The sequence below is a fragment of the Capricornis sumatraensis genome, chromosome 19 (assembly GCF_032405125.1).
Source record: "Capricornis sumatraensis isolate serow.1 chromosome 19, serow.2, whole genome shotgun sequence".
In the NCBI taxonomy this organism is placed as follows: Eukaryota; Metazoa; Chordata; class Mammalia; order Artiodactyla; family Bovidae; genus Capricornis; species Capricornis sumatraensis.
In genome coordinates, this window is record NC_091087.1 from 47,522,001 (window position 1) to 47,549,363 (window position 27,363).

The following is a 27,363-nucleotide window of genomic DNA, read 5'->3' on the forward strand; positions in this document are numbered from 1 at the left end:
CCAACTGGGCTATAGCACTAGCTTTCCAAGGAAGCTCCCATCCCTAAACAGTTGGGGACAAATAACCAGATGTATAAACAACACTGTGCAAAGGTATAAATAATACAGGATACTCTACTGTGAAGGGTAATGAAAATTTCCCAGAAAAAATATGGATTTTTACTGTTAATAAAAGAAAGAAAGACTTAATATTTAGCTTAAGACTTTAAACTGTGATTTTATTTGGTAAGTTCTTATAGTCCTTGTCTATTTTCTATTTAATCACCTACAAGATAGATACATACACACAAATACACAATTATTAGAGATCAAGTCCAAACAAAACAAAGCAAAAAGAGTTGAGTCATATGAACACAGTCCTGTTATTAATATGCTTGACTATGGCTGAATTACCAGGCTTCAGTAGAGATTCATCATGAAGAAGACTTCAGATAAATTCCATTAACTTTCACAGCTCAGTACCATATACTTGAACTTGACTTTGCCTTTAGTAAAAGAAATTTCCATTTGCAGTGTTTTCAGACTTCATAACAATAACAACAGACAAAGTTTTGCCAGCTGTGGGAGTGTATATGGTGGGGTACTTCCATGGAGTTGTGTTTTTTTTTTTTTTTTTCCCCTCTATAACCTACTCCCATCCACCCATGAGCAATCTTTTCCTGGCTTACTGGGTATAAAAGCACTAGCTCAACCAAGCCATGTTTTCCAAAATTTAAAAAAAAAAAAGAGGGGGGAGCCAGTGAATTAGCCAGGAGCAGTCCAGTTAGTACTTACAGATGAGGAAAGGTCTCAGCAGAAAATGACATAAGCACAAGAAAATTTTTGATGTCGTCTGAAGAGACAAGAGGATTTAACTTTACTGAAAATTAATACTTTCCATATTTTCTGACATTTTATTACCATACTATGTCAGAAAATGTTCCTGTTGGTGGAATGTTAATCAAACATGAAAAGAATCAGATTATGTTTATGTCACTACAGAGTAAAATTCAATTTTTCATGAGGAAAAACAGAAAGCTTGGATAACTGAATTTTAACAGTAAAATTATAGTCTCCAGGAGGGAAATTTCCACAGCAAGTTTATGTTCTGGAACTGGTCAAAAGGCCACAGAAGGGATGGCCAGTGTTTGGCTCCTCTGCTCCGCCTACCCATCGCATTTTGAATGAAGCTGATCCTTAACCACACCTCCAGGAAATGGCATATTTCTCTGGCCAATCATAGCATCCATTCTCTTCAAGGACTGGTTCAGGAATGAGTATGTTTATGAGCTTCCTTGCACCATGACCTGAAGTGTCTTAGTAGCTATCATTTGTCTTGCCTCAAATTATAATGTAATACAATCCTGCCCACATCACAGGCACTAATTTCATGTCAGGGCTGGGTAAATGCATAGCAAGGAGACTTGAAGTTCAATTTACTCTTGAGGATATATCTAGAAATAATATTTTTACAACAAATAAGTATTTTTACAAAATTGTGTATATGTGATAACTTCTGATGTGACAGCCAATAGCCAATCAAGCAACCCATACATGTTTACTGAGAATCTCATGTCTATGGTAACAAAAGAACAGGGAGAGAGGCCTGCAACACGACAGTAAGGCCAGGTGAAGGACAGGTCCGCCCTGAGCCATGCTGGCGAGGGATGGTGTCTGGCAGTCGTGTGTGGTTCAGGAACAGGGATGGCAAAAAAGACTGTTAAAGCAACTCAGATCACAGACAGCTATGGCAGGAACTGCTATGATGTAAGGGAATATCAAGTAGTCAATATTGCATCCAGGTGATGTAAGACATGAATACAGAGGGCCATGAGCTGTGGGGAAAGAAGGATAAAGTGGGAAATCTAGTCCAAAAATGGCAGAGTTAATGATTAAAAACTACAGTGAAAAAGACAGGAACTGTGTATTTGGTGGCAACTGACAGGTTGGAGGAGGAGTGCTGCCAAGTGGAGATCTCCGAGTTGGGGCTGCGTCTTATCGGGGAGGTCAGAGTTGAGGCTATGCTGTGGGTGATTGACAACAATGGGCAAGGTAAGCAGTGTAGGGGAAAACAGGGGTATAAAATGGAGGGGTGGGAGGTTTTAAGTAAAAACTATTCTTAATATGTACTGAGAAAAGCAAAATACTGAGCATTAGAGAGGGAGAGGAGGTAGAAGAACATAGCTGCCCAAGATGTTTACAGGTAAATGCTGGAGATCTAAACATAACTGAATGTGTAGGCACAGGCCGTGTATATGCACTCTATGCACACACGTGTGTAACATATGCATATGTATGTGAATAACATAAGGGTTAAATGTATCAGGGAAGTGGAACTACGTGAAATGTGAAAAGGGTTCAAAGCTTACGGTTCAGGAGAAGAATCAGATCAGGCTGTTATAAAATGGCTTCTTTTAAATACCAACCAGACAGCTGCTGAGCAGGTGGAAGAGGCTTTCCTGAGCCAGGTGATTGGACAGCAAGTGAGGAAAAGGGGCACCTTTAAACACCCCTCAGCATATGTGGCCAGGGAGATAGGAGAGGTGCAACAGAGAACATCCAGGGTGGATGATAAAAGAGGTGGAGTGTAGGCATAGCGAGGTTCTGGGTTTGCACAGATGGAGAGGAAAAGCAGAACACCGTTACGTCAGGTCAGCATGGGCAAGCACAGCAAGTCTGCCTCGCGGGAGGCATGGGGATAAGTGCAAATGGGCAGCAGCTCTCCCCGTAAGAACACACACATATAGCTTGCATTCAGTCTGTAGGGTGTTACTCTGAGGACTGGACAACAGAAATAAAACGGGAAGATAAAGAAATAATTTAGAATTCCAGTTCTGAAAATCTTCACATATTTCTGGGCAGAGCCACAGGAAAAGGGCTCAAAAACATATTCTTTGCAAGGCCGACTGGCTTTGCGTCTAATATGAATTATGGTGACAATAGATCCAGTGCATGCTGTCTCTGAATAATTTATTTCAGGCTGCCTCCAGTGTTCCAGAAGCAGGAAACTCACAGGACAACACGGCGAGGCGCTCGTGCTGTGAGGCCAGGCGCAGTGAGCCAATGTCAAAAGTCAAAGAAAAGTAAAAGGGAGAGCACAGGCGAGTGATTCCCCCTCAAATTTAAAAAAGTGAAAACCTTTTCTTTTTTGGGTTGTTTAGCAACTGGCAAAACTATAAGCAACAGGAAAATTAGTATTTTTATCTAGTGAAACCAGCTGTTTTACAGGATCTATCTACCCAACGAAAATGTGGCAATCCCAAGACCTCTCACAGTCTCCTATCAAGGAGATCAATACAGACAGTGTGAACTGGACTTCATCAAACCAAAGGCCAAGTGAATTATAATCAGTGCATCCAAGTACTGGGCTCTGGAACTTGAGGAAATAAAGCCTAGAAACATTTTTAAAGTGAACAGATTTCCTTTAAGAAGGCCAGAAGGGGAAAAGGAGCAGTACAATCTGTATTTCTCAATAATGACTCAATTTTAACAAAGAAAACAATAAAAATCTAGACCTCTTTAGAATATTGGACTGATCACTGTTAAGATCCCTGCTACATGTGTTCTCTGGCATTTTTTTAAAAAGTTAAATTTTTGCGACAGGCACAGTACAATCCTAAACAAGAAGTATAAATCCTAAACAAGAAATAAAAATCTGGGCAGAGGAAATGCAGCTGTTTCTCAGGGAGTGAGTTGGCAAAGTCACACAACATGGCCTGACCTGCTGTAACTCCTGAGCTCTGGTTTCCAACTTGGTCTTGGCTAGTAGCTACTGGAGTTTTGACTTGACTAAAGCAACGGTTTCCAGCCCTTGGTTCAGACACTCAGTACATTTGGGGCCCTGACATCTGTCTTAACTTCAACGTTGGTGAGTGTGTTTTCATTTGCTTTTGCTGTTTCAAGTGATTTACATAATGAATGAACGTATTCATGTGTGTTTTGGGGGATCTAGGGAGAGTGCAAAGTTGGTAAAAGTGACCAGGACAGAACTGGGCAGGGAAACAGCCAATTCAAGAGAAACCTTTTGCTCTTTTTCAAAATAATGTTGAAAGTTCATATAGACAAAGCCCTAAAATTTCCTCTTGAGGTTGGGTTTGACGTAATTTTTTTTTTTAATGCTCCCTTAAAAATTTATGGCCAAGCCTGAATGGGAGGGAAGTTTAGGGGAATAGGATACATGTATATGTATGGCTGGGTCCCTTTGCTGTTCACCTGAAACTAACCCAACATTGTTTATCGACTATACCCAATACAAAATCAAGTGTTTAATATAAATTAATGAAATCAAAACAAAACAAAAAAAAAAGTAAAACTTATGGCCAAGAATTCTCCAGATGCAAAGTATTAATCTATGAATAAAGAAAAAGTATACTACCTGACAAGACAACTTCAATGAGATCGCCTTCCTGGATATCGCTAGCTGTTTTCACCAGCTGAAGGATGTTTTCAGAGGTAGGGTCATGGCGAAAAAGCAGGATCTTATCATACATTCCATAGAAACCACATTCAGGGAACTGTAAATACAAATACCACAACAAGTTAAGCATCAAAATCTCCCTAAATTTAAAATAAAAATCAAATAAATGAATAATGTCAGAGCACAAACACAAGCTAATTACAAAAGTTCAAAATATCTAGAACATTAACAAATAAAAATGAATGGCCAAGTAGATACTAAAATGACTCCAAAGCAGGAGGAAAGAAATCACAGTTCATAAAAGCAATAACAAAATGATCTTCTAATTACAGAGCAAAAGAACAGGAGAATCTGAGATAAGATTCAAAGAAATTTGTGGCAGTAGAGTGGTTAAGAATTACAGGAAGTTCTAAGAACTGAGTCTTTTCACATGACTTATAGCAATTCAATAACATTAAAATGGGAGTATGTTACAATTCCATTACAAATGTTGTTGCAATTTGTCTGCAAAAAAAAAAGAGGCCAATCCATTTTGGCATATTCAAAAATAAGAGACAACTCAATAAATCTAAATATGTTCTGTGTGTGGGCAAAGGTGTTATCTAGATCCTTTGATTCAGGGAAGCACCAGAGGAAACAATCCAGCTCTCCCTGTTGTTGCTGCTCATACAGCGCAGTTAGTTACCATGCAATCTAGATGAAATAGATAAGTATTAACACAACAGCTAAAAGTCAATTCAAGTATACATAGTTAATATTCTCCTCACAAGGATAAATCCAAGTGTATTACTGAAGATTATCTCCCAGTAGCAGGCATATAATGAAAGCTAATTGAATGACATTTTATACTGAGCAAATCTACAAAAATTCTGACATTAACAATTACTATCAGAATATTAACAATCATTATTATTCCTTACATTTCTTCTCTTCCTTCTAATGTGAGAAAGAGCGTTAAATTCAAACCACCGTCCTGGCTGATCAATTTTGTTTTAAAAGTAGAATTATTTGATCAAAGGATAGAAATATCCTTAAGAATCACCCCAGCGTTCACTGCAGCACTGTTTAAAACAGCCAAGACATGGAAGCAACTTAAATGTCCATGGACACAGGAAAGGATAAAGATGTAGTAAATATATACCATGGAACATTCCTCAGCCAGTAAAAAAGACGTAATAATGCCAATGGCAGCAACATGGATGGACCTAGAGACTGGCATACTTACTGAAGCAAGCCAGAGAGAGAAGAAAAAATATCGTACGATATCCCTTGCATGTGGAATCTAAGAAGAAATGACACAAATGAACTTACTTACAAAACAGAAAGAGGCTCACAGACTTAGAAAACGAACTTATAGTTGCTGGAGGAGGGGGAGAATGTGAGGAAGAGATAGTTAAGGAGCTGGGGTGGACATGTACACACTGCTATATTTAAAATGGATAACCAACAAGGATCTACTTATAGCACATGGAATGCTGCTCAACATTATGTGCAGCCTAGACGGGAGAGGAATCTGGGGATACATGTATGGCTGAGTCCTTTTGCTGTTCACCCGAAATGATATCACAACATTGTTAACTGGCTCTACTGAAATATGAAATAATTGAAAAAAATAAAAATCAGTATAAAGATATTAAAAAGAGAAAAATCTTAAAGTCAATTTTAAGTTTATTGCAAAGACCATTCTGTATTAGTATTGGAAGATTTTTATTAAAACAAACAACCTAGGCTAATGTTGCATGTGAAAATGGCTCTTGTCTTGTATGTGATATTTTCACATAATCAGCAACTGCTATTTGCTTTATAAATCTATATTTGTCTTGTGTGGAAAAAGGTCATAGGTCAAAGAGAAATTGTCTTGTTCCTGAAACTTGTGATGTGTCTGACGTATATGTCAATAAAGGCTGATTTTAAGGAGGTACTGTCATGAAGAAATGTCCAGAATATGTTATCTTCTAAAAATAAATATATTATGCATTCTTCTTTCTTTCTCCATGTTAATAAAATAGGGGCTAAAATCATTTTAAGACATTTTGTGTGAACTGAAAATAAGTATATACAGAACATCCTCTTGCTCTTAAGAATTTGCTGACAAGCAGGATTTATCTGTATATCTGTATACATACTTAGTATATATACAGGTATATATGTGTATACAACTTAGTAAAGTTGGCTTCCTTAAAATAAACACAAGAGCTGAAATGATGTCACTGCTTCCACTGTGCTAATTAAAACTAATACTTCCTTTTTTTGTAATCTCACCAATATTAATACAGTGAAAAGAAAGAAAGAAAGAACTAAAATACCATTTTCTAAACTAAAACAATGAACAGTTCATGTACTATTTTAAAAATCAACTTCCTTTGATGGGCAATTTATAGTAAATGAAATGGATATAAGTGTGAAAGTCTTAAGTTCTGAGTCTTCATCAACACCAATGCAACAAAAATCATAACCAATAGGATATATTTTCATCAACCTCCCAAGTTTTATAGTACTCCCTTCTAGTTGATGCTACACACCATTTTGACTCAACATAAATTTACCCTGTCACCAAAGATTAGCTCACCAGCTACAGAATTTCATACAAATGAAATCATACATGTACTCTGTGCTCTTTCTTTAACTGGCTTGTTTGGTTCATTATCATCTTTTTGAGACTCGTTTATACATTCTATATTTGAGATTCATCTCTCTTTACTATTAATTATTAGCATTTCATTACATGGCTCAAGGATATTTGCTTCTCTGTGCTCCCACAGACAGACATTAGTGTTTTTCCCCTCAGGTTGTGGATATTATAAATAATAATAATATGAAAACTTATGTACAAATGTTTCAGTGGGTATGTATTTTCATTTTCTATGACTAAAAATCTAGGAAGAGAATTTCTGGGTCACATAAGTGTATGTTTGACTATATAAATATCATTATGTCAATAATACATTATACTTATTATTGAAACTTTATACAAGACTGAATATAGTTAGTGTTTCTTAAGTGTTCCATGTTCTTCCTGTCTGAGACTGCTTTGAATATTATACGTTTTCTGAATTTCCATATTCATTTTAGAATCACTTGGTCAATTTGTACAAAATAGATCTGTGGTGATTTTTTAATGATATTACAGCGAAACATAGATCAACCAACTTCAGTAAATGTATATTCTAAGACTGTGGGAGACTTTTGTTATGAATAAGGTGGTATACTGCTTAATATATTAGTTTCTTTAAAATGTCTCTCAAAATTTTTTTGTAGTTTTCAGTACATATGTCTTAGAAATAGTTGCTAAATTTATCTCTAAGTTTTCATATTTAACGCTATCATAAATGGCTAAATAGGAAAAGGAGTACGTCAAGGCTGTATATTGTCACCCTGCTTATTCAAGTTATATGCAGAGTACTTCAAGAGAAACCATGGGCTGGAAGAAACACAAGCTGAAATCAAGATTGCCAGGAGAAATATCAATAACCTCAGATATGCAGATGACACCACCCTTATGGCAGAAAGTGAAGAGGAACTAAAAAGCCTCTTGATGAAAGTGAAAGAGGAGAGTGAAAAACTTGGCTTGAAGCTCAACATTCAAGAAACTAAGATCATGGCATCCGGTCCCATCACTTCATGGGAAATAGATGAGGAAACAGTGGAAACAGTGTCAGACTTTATTGTGGGGGGCTCCAGAATCACTACAGATGGTGACTGCAGCCATGAAATTAAAAGATGCTTACTCCTTAGAAGGAATGTTATGACCAACCTACATAGCATATTAAAAGGCAGAGATATTAATTTGCCAACAAAGGTCCATCTAGTCAAGGCTATGGTTTTTCCAGTGGTCATGTATGGATACGAGAGTTGGACTGTGAAGAAAGCTGAGTGCCGAAGAATTGATGCTTTTGAACTATGGTGTTGGAGTCCGAGTCCCTTGGACTGCAAGGAGATCCAACCAGTCCATTCTGAAGGAGATTGGTTCTGGGTGTTCATTGGGAGGACTGATGCTGAGGCTGAAACTCCAATACTTTGGCCACCTCATGCGAAGAGTTGACTCATTGGAAAAGACCCTGATGCTGGGAGGGATTGGGGGCAGGAGGAGAAGGGGACGACAGAGGATGAGATGGCTGGGTGGCATCACTGACTCGATGCACATGAGGTTGGGTGAACTCCGGGAGTTGGTGATGGACAGGGAGGCCTGACGTCCTGCAATTTATGGGGTTGCAAAGAGTCAGACATGACTGAGCACCTGAAATGAACTGTACATACAGTAAAATCTCCTTTTTTGGTGTGAATTTCTGGAAATTTTGAAAACTGTATACCATAACCACTTGATATATATGTACTATACACATCACAACCAAAATAGAAAACAGTTCCTATTACTATAATTGAGTCTTTTCAAGAATGTCATATAAATGGTATCATACAATAAATAACTTTTAATCTGACTTTTATTTAGTACAATGAAGTTAAAATGCCTTTAATGTCTGCAGGGTCTGAAGTGATTTCTCTCTACTGTTTTCTCATATCTGTTATTTGTGTCCTCTTTCTTTTTTGATTAGTCTAGCCATCAGTTTATATATCTTTTTTATGTCATATTGTTTTGATTACTACAATATATTTTGAGTCAGGAAGTTTCATGTCTTCAGGTTTATTCTTCTGGCTCATAATTGTTTCTCATTGGAGAAGGCAATGGCACCCCACTCCAGTACTCTTGCCTGGAAAATCCCACGGACAGAGGAGCCTGGTAGGCTGCAGTCCATGGGGTCGCTAACAGTCGGACACGACTGAGCGACTTCACTTTCACTTTTCACTTTCATGCATTGGAGAAGGAAATGGCAACCCACTCCATTGTTCTTGCCTGGAGAATTCCAGGGACGGGGGGAGCCTGATGGGCTGCCATTTATGGGGTCATGTAGAGTTGGACATGACTGAAGCGACTTAGCACAGCAGCAGCCTAATTGCTTGGGCTTTTCAGGGGTCTTCTGTGATTCTATATGAATTTTAAGGTTATTTTTCTACCTCTGTAAAAAAAAAAAAAAAACTCCTAGGAATTTTAATAGGGATTGCGTTGAATCCATAGATTGCTTATGGTAGTTTGACATGTTAACAATGTTAATTCTCCCAATGCATGATTATGCAATGTTTTTCTATTTATTTGCCTTTGTTTTTGTTCAGAGGTATTTCTTTTCAGCATACAAGTATTTCACTTCATATTTCTCATGTAACCATGGAAGTTCTTTTCATCAAAGTCCATCACCTCTACCATTTCTGATCTGTTTCAATTAGCTCTTTTAATCCCAGTTATGGGTCACATTTTCCTGTTTTTTTGTGTGTGTACTTTTTAAATTCAAGGTAGGTTTCAGCAGTATCTGAACTGAGAAATTCCAGATGAACAAGCTGGGTTTTGAAGTGGCAGAGGAGCCAGAGATCAAATTGCCAAAATTCGTTGGATTATGGAAAAAGTAAGGGAGTTCCACAAGTACACACCTACTTCTGCTACTGACTGCACTAAACTTTTAACTGTGCAGATCACAGCAAACTGTGGAAAATTCTGAAAGAGATGGGAATACCAGACCACTTTACCTGTCTCCTGAGAAACCTGTTTGCACATCAAGAACCAACAGAATCAGACATGGAACAAATGACTGGTTCAACACTGTGAAAGGAGTATAACAAAGCTGTATATTGTCACCCGGCTTATTTAACTTATACACACAGTACATCATGCAAAATGCTGGGCTGGATGAACCACAAACCGGAATCAAGATTTCCAGGAGAAATACCAACAACCTCAGATATGTAGATGATACCACTCAAATGGCAAAAAGTGAAAAGGAACTAAAGAGTTTTTGTTGAAGGTGAAAGAGGAGAGTGAAAAAGCTGGCTTGAAACTCAGCATTAAAAAACTTAAGATCACTGCATCTGGTCCCATCACTTCATGGCAAACAGAAGAGGAAAAAGTGGAAGCAGACAGATTTTATTTTCTTGGGTTCCAAAGTAACTAGGGATGGTGATCGTACCCATGAAATCAAAAGATGCTTGCTCCTTGGAAGGAAAGCTATGCCAAACCTAGATAGTGTATTAAAAAGCAGAGACATCACTTTGCTGACAAAGGTCTGTCTAGTCAGAGCTATGGTTTTGCCACTAGTCAAAGCTCTAGTTTTGCCAGTAGTCATGTACGGATGTGAAAGTTGGATCATAAAGAAGGCTGAGCACCAAAGAATTGATGCTTTCTACTTGTGGTGCTGGATAAGACTCCTCAGAATCCCCTGGACTGCAAGGATATCAAACTGGTTAATCTTAAAGGAAATCAACCTTGAATATTCACTGTAAGGACTGATGCTGAAGCTGAAGCTCCAATACTCTGGCCACCTGATGGAAACATCCAACTCAATGGAAAATACCCTGATGCTGGAAATGAATAAGGCAAAAGAAGGTGGCAAATGATGGTTAGATAGCATCATGGACTCAGTGGACTTGAGTTTGAGCAAACTCCAGAAGACAGGAGAGGACAGAGGAGCCTGGCATGCTACACTCCATGAGATCACAGAGTCGGACACAACTTAGCAACTGAACAATAACTTTTAAAATCTGATACCAGGTTTTATGAATTAACATGAACAGTTGGCCTTTGTTGTCTTCCTTTAAAGAACACTGATATTTATTTTGGCAAAACATTAAAGTACTTGCAGATTGGCTTTATCTCTTTAAGGTGTACTTTTAAGATTTGTTACAGGAGCTTTATAACAGTACTTGGTCTAGGGAAAATTTAGTCCTACTACTAATGATGAAACTCCAATAGTTTGGCCACCTGATGTGAAGAGCTGACTCACTGAAAAGACCCTGATGCTGGGAAAGATTGAAGACGAGAGGAGAAGAGGACGACAGAGGATGAGATGGTTGGGTGGCATCACCGACTCAATGAACATGAGTTTGAGTAAACTCCGGGAGTTGGTGATGGACAGGGAGGGCTGGCGTGCTGCGGTCCATGGGGTCACAAAGAGTCGGACACAACTGAGCAACTGGACTGAACTGAACTACTAATAATGCATGTCAACATCAGTTTGCCAACAAAGGTCCATCTAGTCAAAGCTATGGTTTTTCCAGTAGTCACACACTGATGTGAAAGTTGGAACATAAAGAAGGCTAAAAGCTGAAGAACTGATGCTTTCGAACTGTGATGCTGGCAAAGATGGATATCAAACCAGTCAATCTTAAAGGATATCAACCCTGAACATTCATTGGAAAGACTGATGCTGAAGCTCCAATCCATTGGGCACCAGATGCAAAGAGCCAACTCACTGGAAAAAACCCTGATGCTAGGAAAGTTTGAGGGCAGGAGAAGGAGGAGGCAACAGAGGACGAGGTGGTTGGATGGCATCATCAACTTAATAGACATGAATTTGAGCAAACTCAGGGAGATAGTGAAGGAGAGGGAAGCCTAGCGTGCTGCAGTCCATGGGGTCAAAAAGAGTCACACACAACAGAGCAACTGAACAACAACTAATGCATGACTCTCTACAGAACACCTCAAATGTTCAGTGAAATTTCTGTCTGTCTGGAGAAACTTGATGTCTCTCAGTCTTATATAGGCTCTGGAGAGTTCATTTTATAGATTCCCACTGTTGCTCTTTCTTCTGCCTTATAGACTTTTACTCTATGGACTTGTATTCATTTTACTATTCAACTGGGCCTTTAAGCAGTTTTCTGGAGCTCTTCCTTTGTATAGGTCCTACCTTGCCAGTATTCTTCCCATAAAAATTCTTTTGACTTGGTCCCCTTGAGCTCTATTACCTGTTTTCCTCCATGAAACAGGTAACTAGGCTCTTGGGTTCTTTCTCCCTATACTACACTCTGGATCAGGGTTCCAGGCAGAAACCTCACATGACTGTACTTGTTTCAACTACCTTGTTTGTTTCCTTTTCTCAGGGATCACCCTGCACTGCCTACTGGCCAGTGTCTATAACAGGCATTTTACATATTCTGCATTATTTTCTATTTGTTTATGGCAGGTAAGCATGCCCCATACCAGATAATCCTTGTGAATGAAAGCCAAACTCTCATGAGCTTTTTAAATATAGAATACCAATATTTTCTACCCAAACTTTTTGCTATTTAATTCTATGTAAATAGTATTTGTAAGAAAAGTAAATTAAAGAAAAATAAAATACCTACAGGTAGTTAAGAATACAAATTTAATGTTACATTGAAATAAATATGCAAAGTATATTTAATGAAATAAGAATAAATAAATTTAGTAATTATCACATAACCCTCAACACACAGTTTGACCTGAGTTAAACTGTAACTGTTAAAGGACTGGCCTTGATTAGAATATAAATGTTTCCCAAATATAATACATTAACTAATTCCTCTTACCACATTCTTTGAAAAACTATGGGTGGCTGATTCTGACTCAAGAAAGAAGAGGAAATTCAAGGGATTCAGTGCTTGAGCTGGGGTGAATAGAAAGTAACAGCTGGAAAGGAAGAAATGAAACAGCAACTGTTTCCCTTAAGAAAATCTAAACTTTACCATCTTCTAAGCAAATGCATTGTCAATGTGCTCCTGTGATGGGAGGATAGGTAGGAATACTAAAGAGGGGCTTAGGAGACAAGGATTCTACTGGCTTATTACAATTTCAGTGCAGCCCAACCTTATGCACACGCCTCTTAGTCACCTCTATATACCATCCTTGTGGTTCAGTACTGCTGACATATGGACCTCACGCTCTGTGACATGCCTCCTTGTAAAACCACGGATGTAATATAATGTAATCAAAGATTTGGTATTCAAGTAAGGCTTGAATGCCTCATATCTTAATTATTAGAGATTTTTCCAAGGGTGACTCAGAAAACATTTAGAAAAATCAGAATAAGTAGAAAAATACCAATATATGCCACACATTAAAACCATTATTTTAAAAGACTAAATTTAAAAAATGAAGGTAGGGTTCTAAATGTTTTTGAAGGTGGTTTCTCCAACATATAAATGACTGAGGTGGGGAGATCCACTCTCCCACTTTTCTTCTTACTGGGTCACAGACATGGCTTTTCTCTCTGCAGTAACAAGACATTCAGAAACAAGTTGCAGAGCCTTGTGAAACAGGGCACAGGGGTGAACATGGAGATCTAGCCTCTCGGGACAGTTGTCATGGCAGCAGGAGCTAAGGTTTGATTTTTTTTTAGATTGTACCTTCTTTTTTTATTGGCCAGAATAAAACAGATGCATATTTGCCTGTTCCTATTACGAGAAAACCTTTTCTTTTTTGTAATGTAACGTTCTGCTTGAATAGAAACTATATACAATAAGACTTTCAAAAATTATATTTAAAAATGATGTCTGCAAGGTGAAAAGTGTAATGGAACAATGCCTGACAACTGAGAAGAGAACATATTGGGGAAAACACTCAGGGAACAACATTCCCTAATTTGGTCATAATCATCTGTTTTTATGTGAAGGTGTATGAGCTTTGAAATCTGAAAACCCTCATTAAACTAAACAGGCTTTCAGAAAGGCTCAGAGGCTTGTAAACTCAGCTGGAGCTTATTACAAGATCAGTTCTATGTTTCTCAGGGGCTTTGTGGTTGTGAGCGCAAACATCTGAGATAAGTGATTTCAAGCTCTCTCCAAGTTCGACTCTAACAACACTGGCCACTGTGAAAATATGGCCAACAATCCCGGCATTGGTCGTAAGCTCTTTAATTCTACCCTGTGCTGGAAACCTCTGTGCTGCTGTGTGTATCATTTGGCATTTTTTGACCACAGAGCACAATTTACTGTTACATTTCACTATAAATTCAAGGCTGGCCAGATAATGTGCTCCAGAGTAGAATAAATACATGTTTTAATGAGTAGCTGAAATGCGACCTGGCCAACGGGAACTCTAAGGAACAAAGGGTGCTTTTCCATAGTTGAGGCCAATCACAAAGGGCAAGGAACAAGCAATACCAGAAACAAATTAATCCATGACTCAGTCAAGCAGAAAAAAAAAAAAAAAATTGGAGAGAAAGAGAGAGAAATGGCCTGATTAGGAAATGAAAATACACTGCAGTTCACTTTCGCTAAAAGTGATGAAAGTCCTGGAATTAGTTTTTCTGCTCAATAAGAGAACACATCAGGCAGCTGAAGATGGCACTCTCCTCATCAAAGATGATTCTCAAATCATTTTCCAAGAACTCTCTTGTTTACAACAAGCAGTGCCATGACTGGTCACCCTTAATCAGCAAAGAAATTTAAAAGGTACTACCACTTCCTAGTCAAACTCCTCCCTAAGTTTTGTTCCAAGAGTACAGGGACAATGAGGACACATTGCAAGCAAATATTTTAACGAGAACTAGGACCTCCCTCAGAGGAGTTGCTCCTGAATGATGCTGCTGTGGAACTATAAAAAGCAGAAAGGTCAGGCATTTAGATGGTTCTGAAAATTTTAGACACTTAGGCCAATAGGATCTTTCCAAGAGGTATCTTCAGTGAGAACGAAGACATCAGCTCATGAAAGTGAAAGTGTTAGTTGCTCAGTCATATCTGACTCTTTGCAACCCCATGGACTGTAGTCTTCCAGGCTCCTCTGTCCATGGAATTCTCCAGGCAAGAGGACTGGAGTGGGTTGCCATTCCCTTCTCCAGGGATCAAACCTGCATTGCAGGCAGATTCTTTACGATATGAGACACCAGGGAAGCCCCCATCAGTCATAAACTTGTCTTATTAACTGTGCCTAGGGAATTAAACAATCCCCCTTTTAAAAAAATCACCTAATAACAGATTGAAAAATGAAGTATAAAAAAGATTAAGTCAATAAAAAAACAACACTTAGTGAATAACCACTGGGTGATTATCACATACATAGCACTATAGGTATAAGGACAAAAAATTATGAGATGGCTGAAGCCTGCTAAAGCATGAACACTAAATTTTCACTTAGAAACACAAGTTTAAGTAAGTCAATGAAAGCAAAAAAGAAAAAGTGAATAATCTATATTATTTGCAGGCATAGTTCTGAAATGTGTTCAGATTTGGGTACAGGCTCTTTTATTTGGTGATTTCATATCCTCAAAAGGAGGCACTTGAAAAGAATTCCACACTATGACCACATAACTATGTGACTAGTTTCTGAATGTAATCTTAGGAAACAGAAACAGGAAAAAAATTTTTCACTTTTCTTTTTTCTTCGCTCCCTCCCACCTCTACCCAATGCTACTCTGATCCAAGTTAGCTACTCGTAAAGGTGGGCTTCCCAAGTGGCTTAGCAGTAAAGAATCTGTCTGCCAAGCAGAAGACATATGTTCGATCCCTGGGTCAAGAAGATCCCTTGGAGAAGGAAATGGCAATCCACTCCAGTATTCTTGCCTGGGAAATCTCATAGACAGAGGAATCTGGCAGGCTATGGTCCATGGGGTGGCAAAAGAGTCAGATACGACTCAGTGACTAAAACAAACAAAGCAGGATAGTACTTTCCTATCTCTCCTACTGGCAACCTGTTTTCCTAGAGATTCTTGGTCCAATCAATTATCTCTTAGTCTTAAAGATGTGATTCAGGTAAATAAATTTGCAATGCCCATTTTCATACAATATTTTTTTAAAGTATAAGAAAATTTTCAGTTTCCAAAACAATAAAGACTAAACGATAATTACAGTGCTGATTCTAAGATTCATTATACATTTCCCAGCTACGAAAAAAGCACCACTGTCCACGGCAGAGCCAGTGACATACCGCCCTCCATTTGACTTTGCTATTTTTCTGGGCCACTGACATGCTATCCACATGCAGACCACCCTGGCCAATAATCACAATCCTTGCCTTGCTCCCTTGGTAGTTTCTTCTCTCACATGAGTACCTATTTCACAAACTTAATGCTTCCTTTGAAACGGGATGCTATCAATGTCAGAAATCTTCTTGGTCCAAACTTAGAAACAAGTCACTTTAGTTAGTCCTCCTTTCTCCACTCTACTGCCAAAAATTTCCTTTTCTCATTCAAGAAAGAACTCAAATTTATCCATTCTTACTTTCCTACAGGCAGATTAGAATCTGACCCATGGACTGTCTTCTACTTAGATTATTTTTTTAAGCCTCTCTCCTTTTCATTTAAGTCAAAACCCATCGTTTAAACAATCATTTTCATTCATAATTTTAAACCTGGACTCAGCCTTACCCTCTATATGTTGTACAGCATAAAAGAAAAAAAGACACCTGAGAAAAGAAAGAAGATACTTTATCAACGAAAGGTACTTGAAATGTTCTGAAATTAAAGTTTAGATTAAAAGTGAAATGGTAGATTTTGATTATGAACTTTGAAATTCAGCCATACTATAAGACACAGAAACATGCATAAAACCTGAACTGGCAATACCTTTGGAGAATAAAGCTAGACTTTAATTCTTCTTCCCTGGGCATATAAATATACTGATGTTCTGTACATTGTCACCCTGCTTATTTAACTTCTATGCAGAGTACATCATGAGAAATGCTGGACTGGAAGAAACACATGCTGGAATCAAGATTGCAGGGAGAAATATCAATAACCTCAGATATGCAGATGACACCACCTTTATAGCAGAAAGTGAAGAGGAGCTAAAAAGCCTCTTGATGAAAGTGAAAGAGGAGAGTGAAAAAGATGGCTTAAAGCTCCACATTCAGAAAATGAAGATCATGGATTCCGGTCCCATCACTTCATGGGAAATAGATGGGGAAACAGTGGAAACAGTGTCAGACTTTATTTTGGGGGGGCTCCAAAATCACCGCAGATGGTGACTGCAGCCATGAAATTAAAAGACACTTTCTCCTTGGAAGAAAAGTTATGACCAACCTAGATAGTATATTCAAAAGCAAAGACATTACTTTGCCGACTACGGTTCGTCTAGTCAAGGCTATGGTTCTTCCAATAGTCATGTATGGATGTGAGAGTTGGACTGTGAAGAAGGCTGAGCGCTGAAGAATTGATGCTTTGGAACTGTGGTGTTGGAGAAGACTCTTGAGAGTCCCTTGGACTGCAAGGAGATCCAACCAGTCCATTCTGAAGGAGATCAGCCCTGGGATTCCTTTGGAAGGAATGATGCTAAAGCTGAAGCTCCAGTACTTTGGCCACCTCATGTGAAGAGTTGAGTCACTGGAAAAGACTCTGATGCTGGGAGGGATTGGGGGCAGGAGGAGAAGGGGACGACCGAGGATGAGATGGCTGGATGGCATCACCGACTCAATGGACGTGAGTCTGAGTGAACTCCGGGAGATGGTGATGAACAGTGACGCCTGGCGTGCTGCGATTCATGAGGTCGCAAAGAGTCGGACACAACTGAGCGACTGAACTGAACTGAACTGTATCAGATGTTGCTCAAGAAGTCTGTCTAATAAATTATATGCTTATCTTTAGGGCAGCAGGTGTGACTCAGTGTGATGCTTAATTGTTGGCAGAGACTTTTCTTCTATTTTAATTTCAATAATATGCCACCTATTAAAGAGACAAAAGCAATAAGAAATGACTTGATACATCATTAACTCTAATGCAGCAACTTCTGTGTAGACTTCCTAGAAGTATTTTAAATCATTATTTTGTTGTGCATAATTTTTAAGTTTTAGAATAAATGTTCATATCAAGCAATTATAGGTGGTAATAATTAATGAGATCCTCACCATTGTTGTGTAAAAACATATTATCCTACATTATGCCTTGACAGATTACTAGTTAGTGATAGCTATTAGAAGTCTTAGTAGGTACTCTGAAATTATTCACACAACAGTAATTACGTGTGTGGATGTGCAGATTGGAAATGGGAAAAATATATATACTTCACACTCTTTGTCTCACTCTGAATAAAACTGTCATTATAGCATACTGTGGATTTTTTGCATTGTATAATAAAGCTACATGTTTGTTTATTAATGAACTAATGAAAATTGATATATATATATAGGATAAAATGAAGAATGTGACAGCAACTAAAAAGGTTTAAGAATCAGAAACTTTGGGAAAGATAAACTCCCAGAGATTATTTATCTTCTCATTTAGAGATAAGCAGATCGATGTCCAGAATGTATTACCAAGGTGGCAATAGTAGGTGATGGGAGAACAAGGATGAGTAGCCAAGTCTCTTAAAATAGACTCCTTGATCTTTTCTCTCAGTTCTGTTTCTCTTAGAAAAAAATAATACAGTAAGAGTAGTCAAATGTCCAGCAAACAGTGAGTCAGAGTTGAAAACCTGAGCACTTTTCTGGGCCAGAAAGTACAAATCTAGGCCTACAGACTATAGATTTTGAACAAACCAAGGTAAAGGGCTTAATGAGCTTTATAGCAGCTGTTCCCTGGCAATCTCCAGTTCTTACTAGATAGACAAGTCATTTAAACAGTAGAGTGAAGTAGCCTGTTGAAGACTGGCTGACAGCGGAGTGGTCAGCTTACAGCAGTGAAAAAACTGGTTGGGATCATTGAGACAATGGGCTGTCAGCCTTTCCACATCCCACCCTCAAAGGAATATTGCATTACATGGAATTGCAACTAATATTTACAGAGCAATTGATCTTTTAGATAAAAAGAAACACATATATAGTACTGATTAATACATTGGAAAAGATTTCTATTATATTTTGTAAAATAAAATTGAAAAATAAAATGTACTTGGAAAATCTGTACATCTGACTACTGTCTTCATTAATGATAATAAACAAAGGTTAACTCTATTAGTATATACAATTAGTTAATTCTATTAGTATATACAAAGGTTAACTCTATTAGTATTTATTTTAGATGAAGTATAATTTTCCATTATATTAAAACTAAATTTTAACAATAAACATGCATAGACCATTCACCAGGTTTAATAGCAGGTTTAATTTAATAGCACACATTTGCACTAAGTATTTATGTAATCCTTAAAGATGATACTAACCCTCAAATAATTAAAGGACCTCATACACAGTTTGTCAATTTATGAAACTTAATTTTAAAAAAATCAATCTTCAGTAAAATAACTAAGTAAACCATCTCCTTTTTAACTGTTTACTCTCATGTTCTAAAATGTTTAAATTTTATTAATTTTATTCTAGGTAATTTTCATTAAAAAGGATAATGGTATAGATCTAAGTATGCGTAATAATCAGGGATATAACAACACTGGAGACAGGTGTGAGAGAGAGGACAACTGCCTGAGTTACACCCTAGATCACAAATTCAGAAAAGAAGTTTGCAGATACAATATTGGGTTGGTCAAAAAGATGTTATGGAAAAGAAAGACCCGAACGAACTTTCTGACCAACTCAACACTTTTCTTACCAACGCTATCTAAATGATATACCATAGAGGAAGGAGGAATGAGTATAGACACTGACTTTCTAAACAAAGTGGAAAAGCTTAATGCCATGAATTCAAAGATCATGATGAGTGCTCACCTAGATCACCACGCACACAGAACACCTCTCACAAAAGGTAGGTACAGACAGGGGCACGCCACAAGGGCTCACGGTCCCTCGAAAAATACTGAGCACACACGCTCAGGCACTGTATCTCTAACTAGAGGCATGATGATAAGTCACACCAGAGATGGTCCTGCTGTCACAAGGTAAGTCAAGAGAGGTTGTTTCAGCAGGAGAGCACAGGTAGGGGAGACCGACGAGCCAATATCGCACGAATGAGAGTGTAACAGCACAGTAAAATCAATGTTATGAAGAAGTGGAGCACCATCCTAAGACAGCATTATAATCAAGGACTATGACAAAGGACTGGACAGGGAACTAGGCAAAGACCTCCCTGAAGAGACAGTGTTTTAGCTCAGAGCCAGTGCTCAAAAGCAATAACTTCAGATGGAGGGAGGCAGGAGGCTGGAGTTCCAAGCAGAGCAAGCCTTTGTGTAGAAATCTTTCACGTTCTTTATTATTCTTAAAAATAATGGTTCTAAGTCTCGTTTGATTAAGAGTAGAAGAACTATCGCTGGTTTCCACATCAACACATCTGCAGATACCACATCATACACACTGGGCCCAATGCCTGCAACTTTGTAGCTCTGATACCATGTAAGACCCAACAAAACACTCATTCATTTAAGAATCCCCTGGACTTAGACATAGACCTGAGTTCAACAACTAAATTAGTGTATCTTAAATCATATACACTTACTCTATGAGAAGCTCTATGACAATAAGGTTTGAAATCAATTTAGAAAATGTGGCATCCACTATGCCCTTCTTGAAAACCCATCATGCATATTATCATAATTAATGTTTACAAAGAAACTTGTTTCCCAATCATATTTGTATATATGTGTGTACATATGTGATATATATCATATATGTGTGATATATATGTGTGTACGTATGAGATATATACCGTATTTGTATATGCAAATTTTAATATATACACACACAGACATAGACTTGTTTATTGATGATTGATTGCCTCCAGGAGCCACTGTAGAGATTAAATGAATTAACACATGTAACAGAGAAGGAAATGGCAACCCACTCCAGCATTCTTGCCTAGAGAATTCCGTGGACAGAGGAGCCTGGTGGGCTGCTATCTATGGGGTCGCACAGAGTCAGACACAACTGAAGCGATTTAGCATGCATGCACTGGAGAAGGAAATGGCAACCCACTCCAGTATTCTTGCCTGGAGAATCCCAGGGGCGGGGGAGCCTGGTGGGCTGCCGTCTATGGGGCAGCACAGAGTCGGACACGACTGACGGGACTTAGCAGCAGGAGCAGCACATGTAAAGTGTTTCTAATAGGGCCAGACCCACGGTAAATGGTAAAAGTTTATTGTTGTTATCAGAGATGATACTTACAGCACTTAGGTAAAAGTTAGTTATAAGTAAGTAACTAAGAAAACCAACATTTCCAAGCCACTCCAGAGGAGGGCCAATTCAGCCACATCCATTAGGCATGCTCAAAATTCTACTATTTCTGCTTGGTTTCTATAGCTCCAATGCAGCTCACGTGATTTCCAATTGACTCTAGCCAGATCCTGAAACTAACCTATTTTTGGTGAAAATAATTTAATTAAATGATTTTTAATCAACTTCCTTCCTTGTATTTATTTATACTCTAACATTACTGCATTAATTTCAAGTACTGTACTAGAACCAAGCAAGGGCCATAGATTTGTATGTTGGCATCAATACTGTGGAATTCCATTGTTATGACTGTGCTAATGATCTTTTGGCTCCATGGATAAAATGCTCATTTCCTGAAAACCAAATCCCCAAGGAGCTGGTGTTTTTTTGTTTTTTTGTTTTTTTTTTACGTTCTTTGTACTAAGCAGGCAGTGCATCTGATTTATAGGATCAAAATGAAAACAATTTCTCTCATTTACTTTGATGTTCCCCAAGATAGGCAAGAATTTTTTTCTCCTCTTGTAAAATGCTATACAGCTTCTGGAAAGAATGCTGTAAGTTGGGGAAGAGTCAGGAGTGGCCAATGATAATAAAATCACCTCCCACTCTACCAAAAGTAACCATTTAGTAAACTAGCCTTTCAGTTTATTTCAAAGTGGCCAGATATCCTCAGCTGAGCTCTTTATCAGGAAAAGGTTTTGGCCCCACCCACTAAGCTTGTATTACGAGGATACCTGCAGAGGCTCTTACAGATACCTGTGATGCCTTGGATCATGATTCAGGTTACCGAGTCACAGAGAAATGTATTATATTTCCAGCAAAACTGACCGGTCTTCTGTTGCTGTCACTCATAAAGGCAAATATAGATAATCTGCAAAGACTAAATATCAAATACGGTGAGAGAGAACAAGCACAGTTGATCTCAAGAGAGGTGGAATTAAAGGATGAACCATTGAGAAAAAAAATTATATATGTCTGTGTTCTTTGATTTAGAGTACAATACAGATGAATATAAAGGTGAAACTATGAGTTAGCATTAATTTTTTATATTTCATACATATCAAAATGTTAGTGGCTCAAATGTTAGTGTTAGTCATCTCCTGCTCTTTGCAGCCCCATGAACTGCAGCCTTCAAGGCTCCTCTGTTCATGGAATTCTCCAGACAAAAACACTGGAATGGGTTGCCATTTCCTTCTCCAGGGGATCATCCCAATCCAGGGATCGAACCCAGGTCTTCTGCATTGCAGGAAGTTTCTTTACTGTCTGAGCCACCAGGGTACTCATGTATAACAAAGGTTGCCTATAAATCTTTATGTATGCTAATATAAGATAAAGTGAATGTTTTAGTAAGAAAAACAGTGATAGCTAACCTACCAATAATTACACTAAAGTTTTTCCAGTACAAGCCTCTATTTTTATTTTATTAGGTGTCTGGAGACACAGTGGTAAACAACAGATGAACAGTCCCCACCTTCATGTAAATCTAAGATACTCCATTTTCCCTGCCTAAAATTCTTGAGTTTATCATAGTTACCATAGACAATCCTCCAAAAGCTAATTTCTTGACATTCTTCATCTTGTTCTCTTGGTATTTATAATCTTATTTGCTTATAGTAATCACAGAACAGGAAAAATGGTAGTCAGTGTGGGTAATGTTTTAAGTGACATATTTTGAGAGAAGTTTCTATTTACCTTTAAAAGAGGGGAGAACAAAATCTTTCTGAAAGGAGTCTGGTTTACAGTGTGACAGCAGAGAAATCCAGGCCATCTGAATACCCCAGTTACTGTGAGTTGTCGAAACTCTATTGTATTCTCAAAACAACTAGAAGCTATGAGTGCAAAAAGTGATACACCATTTGATCTAGATCCAGTCAGTGCCCTAGTTCATATTTCTTTTCACTGATAAATGCATATAAAATTAAAACATCTGAATCGAACAGGATATTTTAAAGTTCACCATAATATGTGTGCTACACTGATTATATTAGCACTGAATATAAACTGTGATTTGTTGAACACAGAGAACCAAGAAAATGAGAAGTAAAAGAAATTTGATATCTCAATTAATTGAAAAGAAAATTCTTTAGCTGAGACTAGAATATGTGTAATGAAACTCCATGTTTTATGAAACTCCAAACTCAACAATCAAATTTAGATTGCCCACAAAACACTCAAGATATACTGTACTCCAAAGTCCATCCCATTTCCCTCATCCCATTTATAGACATTTTCCTCACAAGAGAAGACCCTGATGCTGGGAAAGATTGAAGGCAGGAAGAGAAGGGGATGACAAAGGACAGACGGTTGGATGGCATCACCAACTCAATGGACATGGGTTTGAGCAAGCTCCAGGAGATGGTGAAGGGCAGAGAAGCCTGGCATGGGGCAGTCCATGCGTTCGCAAAAGTCGGACACACTGAACAGCAACAATCTCACAAGAAGTACTGGTGCTCAATACATACACTCTCACATGAATTGACTGCAGGTGAGCTGTCTGCCCAACCTCTGCTCTCAAGCCAGTCTTATAAGACTGGCAATGACCTTCACATGGCCAGATTCTATGTGTGACTTTCAGTCCCCAGAAGCATTGTCTCAGCAGCATTTGACTCAGTGGGTCATTCCCTCCTCTCAGCAAAACACCTTGCCTTGATTCTGCCAATAGCACATTCTCTTGCTTTTCCAATTACTTGCTATGCTATACATTTTTACTGAAACCTTGTCTTCTTTCCAACCGCTTAGATGCTGGAATGCTCAGGGCTCATTTTTCAGAAAGTTTACTTTCTCTGTTTATAATCATTTCCCTAGAGGACCTCATCCAGTCTTCTCGCCTTAATGACGATCGACATTGGTATCATCTCTACCAATTCGTTTATCTTTATCAGTGAGCTCTTCCCTGAAACACAGATCCACCTATCTAATGATACACAACATCCCTGCATTGATACGTCTATGAGGTATTCACATGAGCATGTTCAGAACAGAACTTCTGATTATTCTCCCCACTGCTCACCACCTGAAGAAATGGCACCAACATCCAGTTGTCAAGTCAAAAACTCCAGAATAATTAAATTTCCTCTCTCTCTCACTTCAGATGTACTCCATTAACAAATTCTGTTAGCGCTACAAAAAAGTACATCATATTCCAAATTAAAAATGTTTCACCGTCCCCATTGCCATCTTCCTAGTCAAAGCCACCATCTCTCACAGAAACCCCAATAACTGCTCAAGCCACCTGCTCCTCCTCTCGATCCCGCAACCTACTCCACACACGGGACACGGAACCATCCTTTTACAACTCGCATCAGATCAAAGCCCTCCAAAGGCTTCCCTTCATACTTCCAATCACCTCACAGTGGTAGTCATTGCCTACAATGCTCTGACCCCAGCTATCACCTCTCTGAGCTCATCTTCTGCTGCTCTTCGCCCCATTATTATCCTTCAAATAAACCATAAACAGTTCTACCTCTGAGCTCTTGCACCCGTTCTTCTCCTCCTGCTTGAAATACTAGTTTTCCTGATGTTCGTTCACGTGACCAATTCCTTTATGTTGCTCAAGTGTCTCCTCCTCAGCGAAGCTTGCCCTGACTAAGTTCCTCTCATACATCTTTTATCCTGCCCTCCGCTGCTTCAGAGAAGTCATCACTATGCAAATTTATATAATATATCTGTCTTCATTTTTTAAAAATTATGTTTCCCAACTAGAACAAAAGTTCCATTAAATCAGGGACTTTTCCCATCCTATTGATTATTATAACTCAAGAACCTAGAATGGTGTCAGTAGTATCTAATGCCCAGTTTGTGTTCAATATGTAATACTGAATGCAAAGAAAAAAAAAAAAAGTCACCAAAAAGTGAGCTATTTTACCTGACAAAAGTATGACAGGAATGTGTTAACCATTCTAAAGTGATGGTCTCTCTTTATATGCTAATTCCACAATTAAGACTTGTCAATGACCTGTATTTACTGGGACAGTCCGTTCCCCTTTGACTCTTAAAATAAAACGGAATTTATTTTTAGAGATCAGGATTTCCTTTCCCTGCAGAGGTTACAGCCCAGACACATCTGAATACTCAAATGTTTACAATGACTTTGGCAGACAGCTCACTCTGGAGAAGCATGCTTCCCCAATATAGAAACTCCAGACTTCCAGAGCCTAATTCTTATATTTTGGGCCACTGTCAGTATTTCGTCCATTGATTTATCAGAGAATTTTGACCATATCATCCCTATAAAACTTTAGATTAAGCAATGAGTACTGACTATGCTGCTTTACAAAATCAACAGCTAACTACATGATCTTGGCTCAGTTCACCTCTGTCTCTTATCAACTACCACACTCCCCTCACTCTTCTCAGGAAGCTTCAACCACCAGGCACGGCTGCAGTCATGGTCTTCATTCTTGCTGTTCCCTTTGCCTGGAACACTCTTCCAACTAACAGTCCACTGGCACATACCATCTGAATCTGGTGAATATCACATGAATATCTGTATATTATCTACATCACTGTGTGCCTGTTTTGTATCTCTCCAATTGCTAAAATGTGACCTCATTTGAATACAAACTATGTGTTTGGTTGACTACTCTATTCCAGCACCCAGGGCAAGGCCAGGCTAAGAGCAAACAGTCAATAAATGGTTGTTAAATGAATGCTCCGTAAACAGCATATATTCACACCAATCCCTCTCAGTATTCACTAAGAACATGTTTCATTTATTTCAAAACTATTAAGAACAGTCTATACTGAAACCTACTTGAGAATCTAATTTTCTTTCTCAGTTACAAAATGACTCACTTTACTGATCTGGAGAACATTACTGAAAAGTAAATAAATATGACTCATAGCTAACAATTATTAATATATTTCATTTTCTGTGAATTGATGTGATTTTATCTATGATTCTTTTCCATTACTTCTCTGAAATAATTTCTCCACTCTATTAAGTTCCTACAGTCAATATACTTTAAATATTTAAATGTAAGTAAGCTTTTAAGAACTGTATTTTAATAATACATTTCTTCTTAAATATATGTATCAAAACCACTCCAAATACTTCAGGGAACATGTCTATGGGCACTGTGTAATCTGGTGACAGATTACTATTTGAACTATTTCCCAACAGAAAATATCAGAGAAAATATTCTGAATCTAATAACAATCAGAGCCACATCTATAACTTTAATGAATACATAAAACATGCTCTGACTTTGGATTACAAAATACTGGGGGAAAATGAAATCTATACAACCAGCCAAAACACATGCTAAAGGAATTAAATATAAAATAAATAGTTAAAAAATAAATCAGAAAGAACTATAAGAGTATATTTATCTGATTATGAAATACCTTCCTAATCATTTATGACAAGCAGATTTCTGGTTCAAGATGACAGATGAAACATAAACATTAATGTTTGTTTGCATGAATTCCACTGAAAGAACAGTAAAATAGAAAGTGAATTTAATTCATATCACTACTGCACATGGAAGTGGAAAAAGCCATCAATGACCCAAAACTTTTGACAAGTATCAAAGAGATAGAAATCTGATGGAAACCAATCTCATATAGGCCCTTGCATTCTGGTGCATTTATTTACAGAGACTGACTACTGTTTCCCTCAGGGTAAGCTTCCAAGGAGCAAGGATCTTATCTCCATCATCCATTACTCTATCCTCAGCATCCAGCACAGGGCAGGTAGCTAATAGGTGTTCAATATATATTAATCTCTTCAATGAATTAATAGCCATTTAACAGAAAACTAAAGAAATACAATGAGTGATTTTAACATACCACTAAGGCTTCCCAGGTGGTGCTGGTGGTAAAGAAGCCACCTGCCAATGCAGGAGACTTAAGAGACGTGGGTGTGAACCCTGGGTCTGGAAGATCCCCTGGAGGAAGAAATGACAACCCACACCAGTATTCTTCCTGGAGAATCTCACGGACAGGGCTGGCGGGCTACAGTCCAGCGTCAGACATGACTGAAGTGACTTTGCATGTAGGTACAATGTACCACTATGCCACCTTTAAAATCAAATGCCAATCATATATGAAGTTCTCAATAAATATGTCCTGAATGAATGAATAAATAAATGGATAGTGGGAAATGAAATCTTTAGTGCTGTAAGAAATCTGTCATGATGCTCTGGTAAGCAAAAAA

General features: G+C 38.1%; 1 protein-coding gene across 2 annotated transcripts in view; it reads right to left on the reverse strand.

Moving 5' to 3' along the window:
- Window positions 1-27,363, reverse strand: part of PRKD1 (protein kinase D1) — a 352,100-nt gene that overhangs the window by 151,701 nt on the left and 173,036 nt on the right. For both annotated transcript variants that reach the window (XM_068991082.1, XM_068991081.1), the window contains exon 2: window positions 4,355-4,493. In XM_068991082.1, the coding sequence (XP_068847183.1) occupies window positions 4,355-4,493 (139 nt within the window). The remainder of the gene's footprint in view (window positions 1-4,354; window positions 4,494-27,363) is intronic.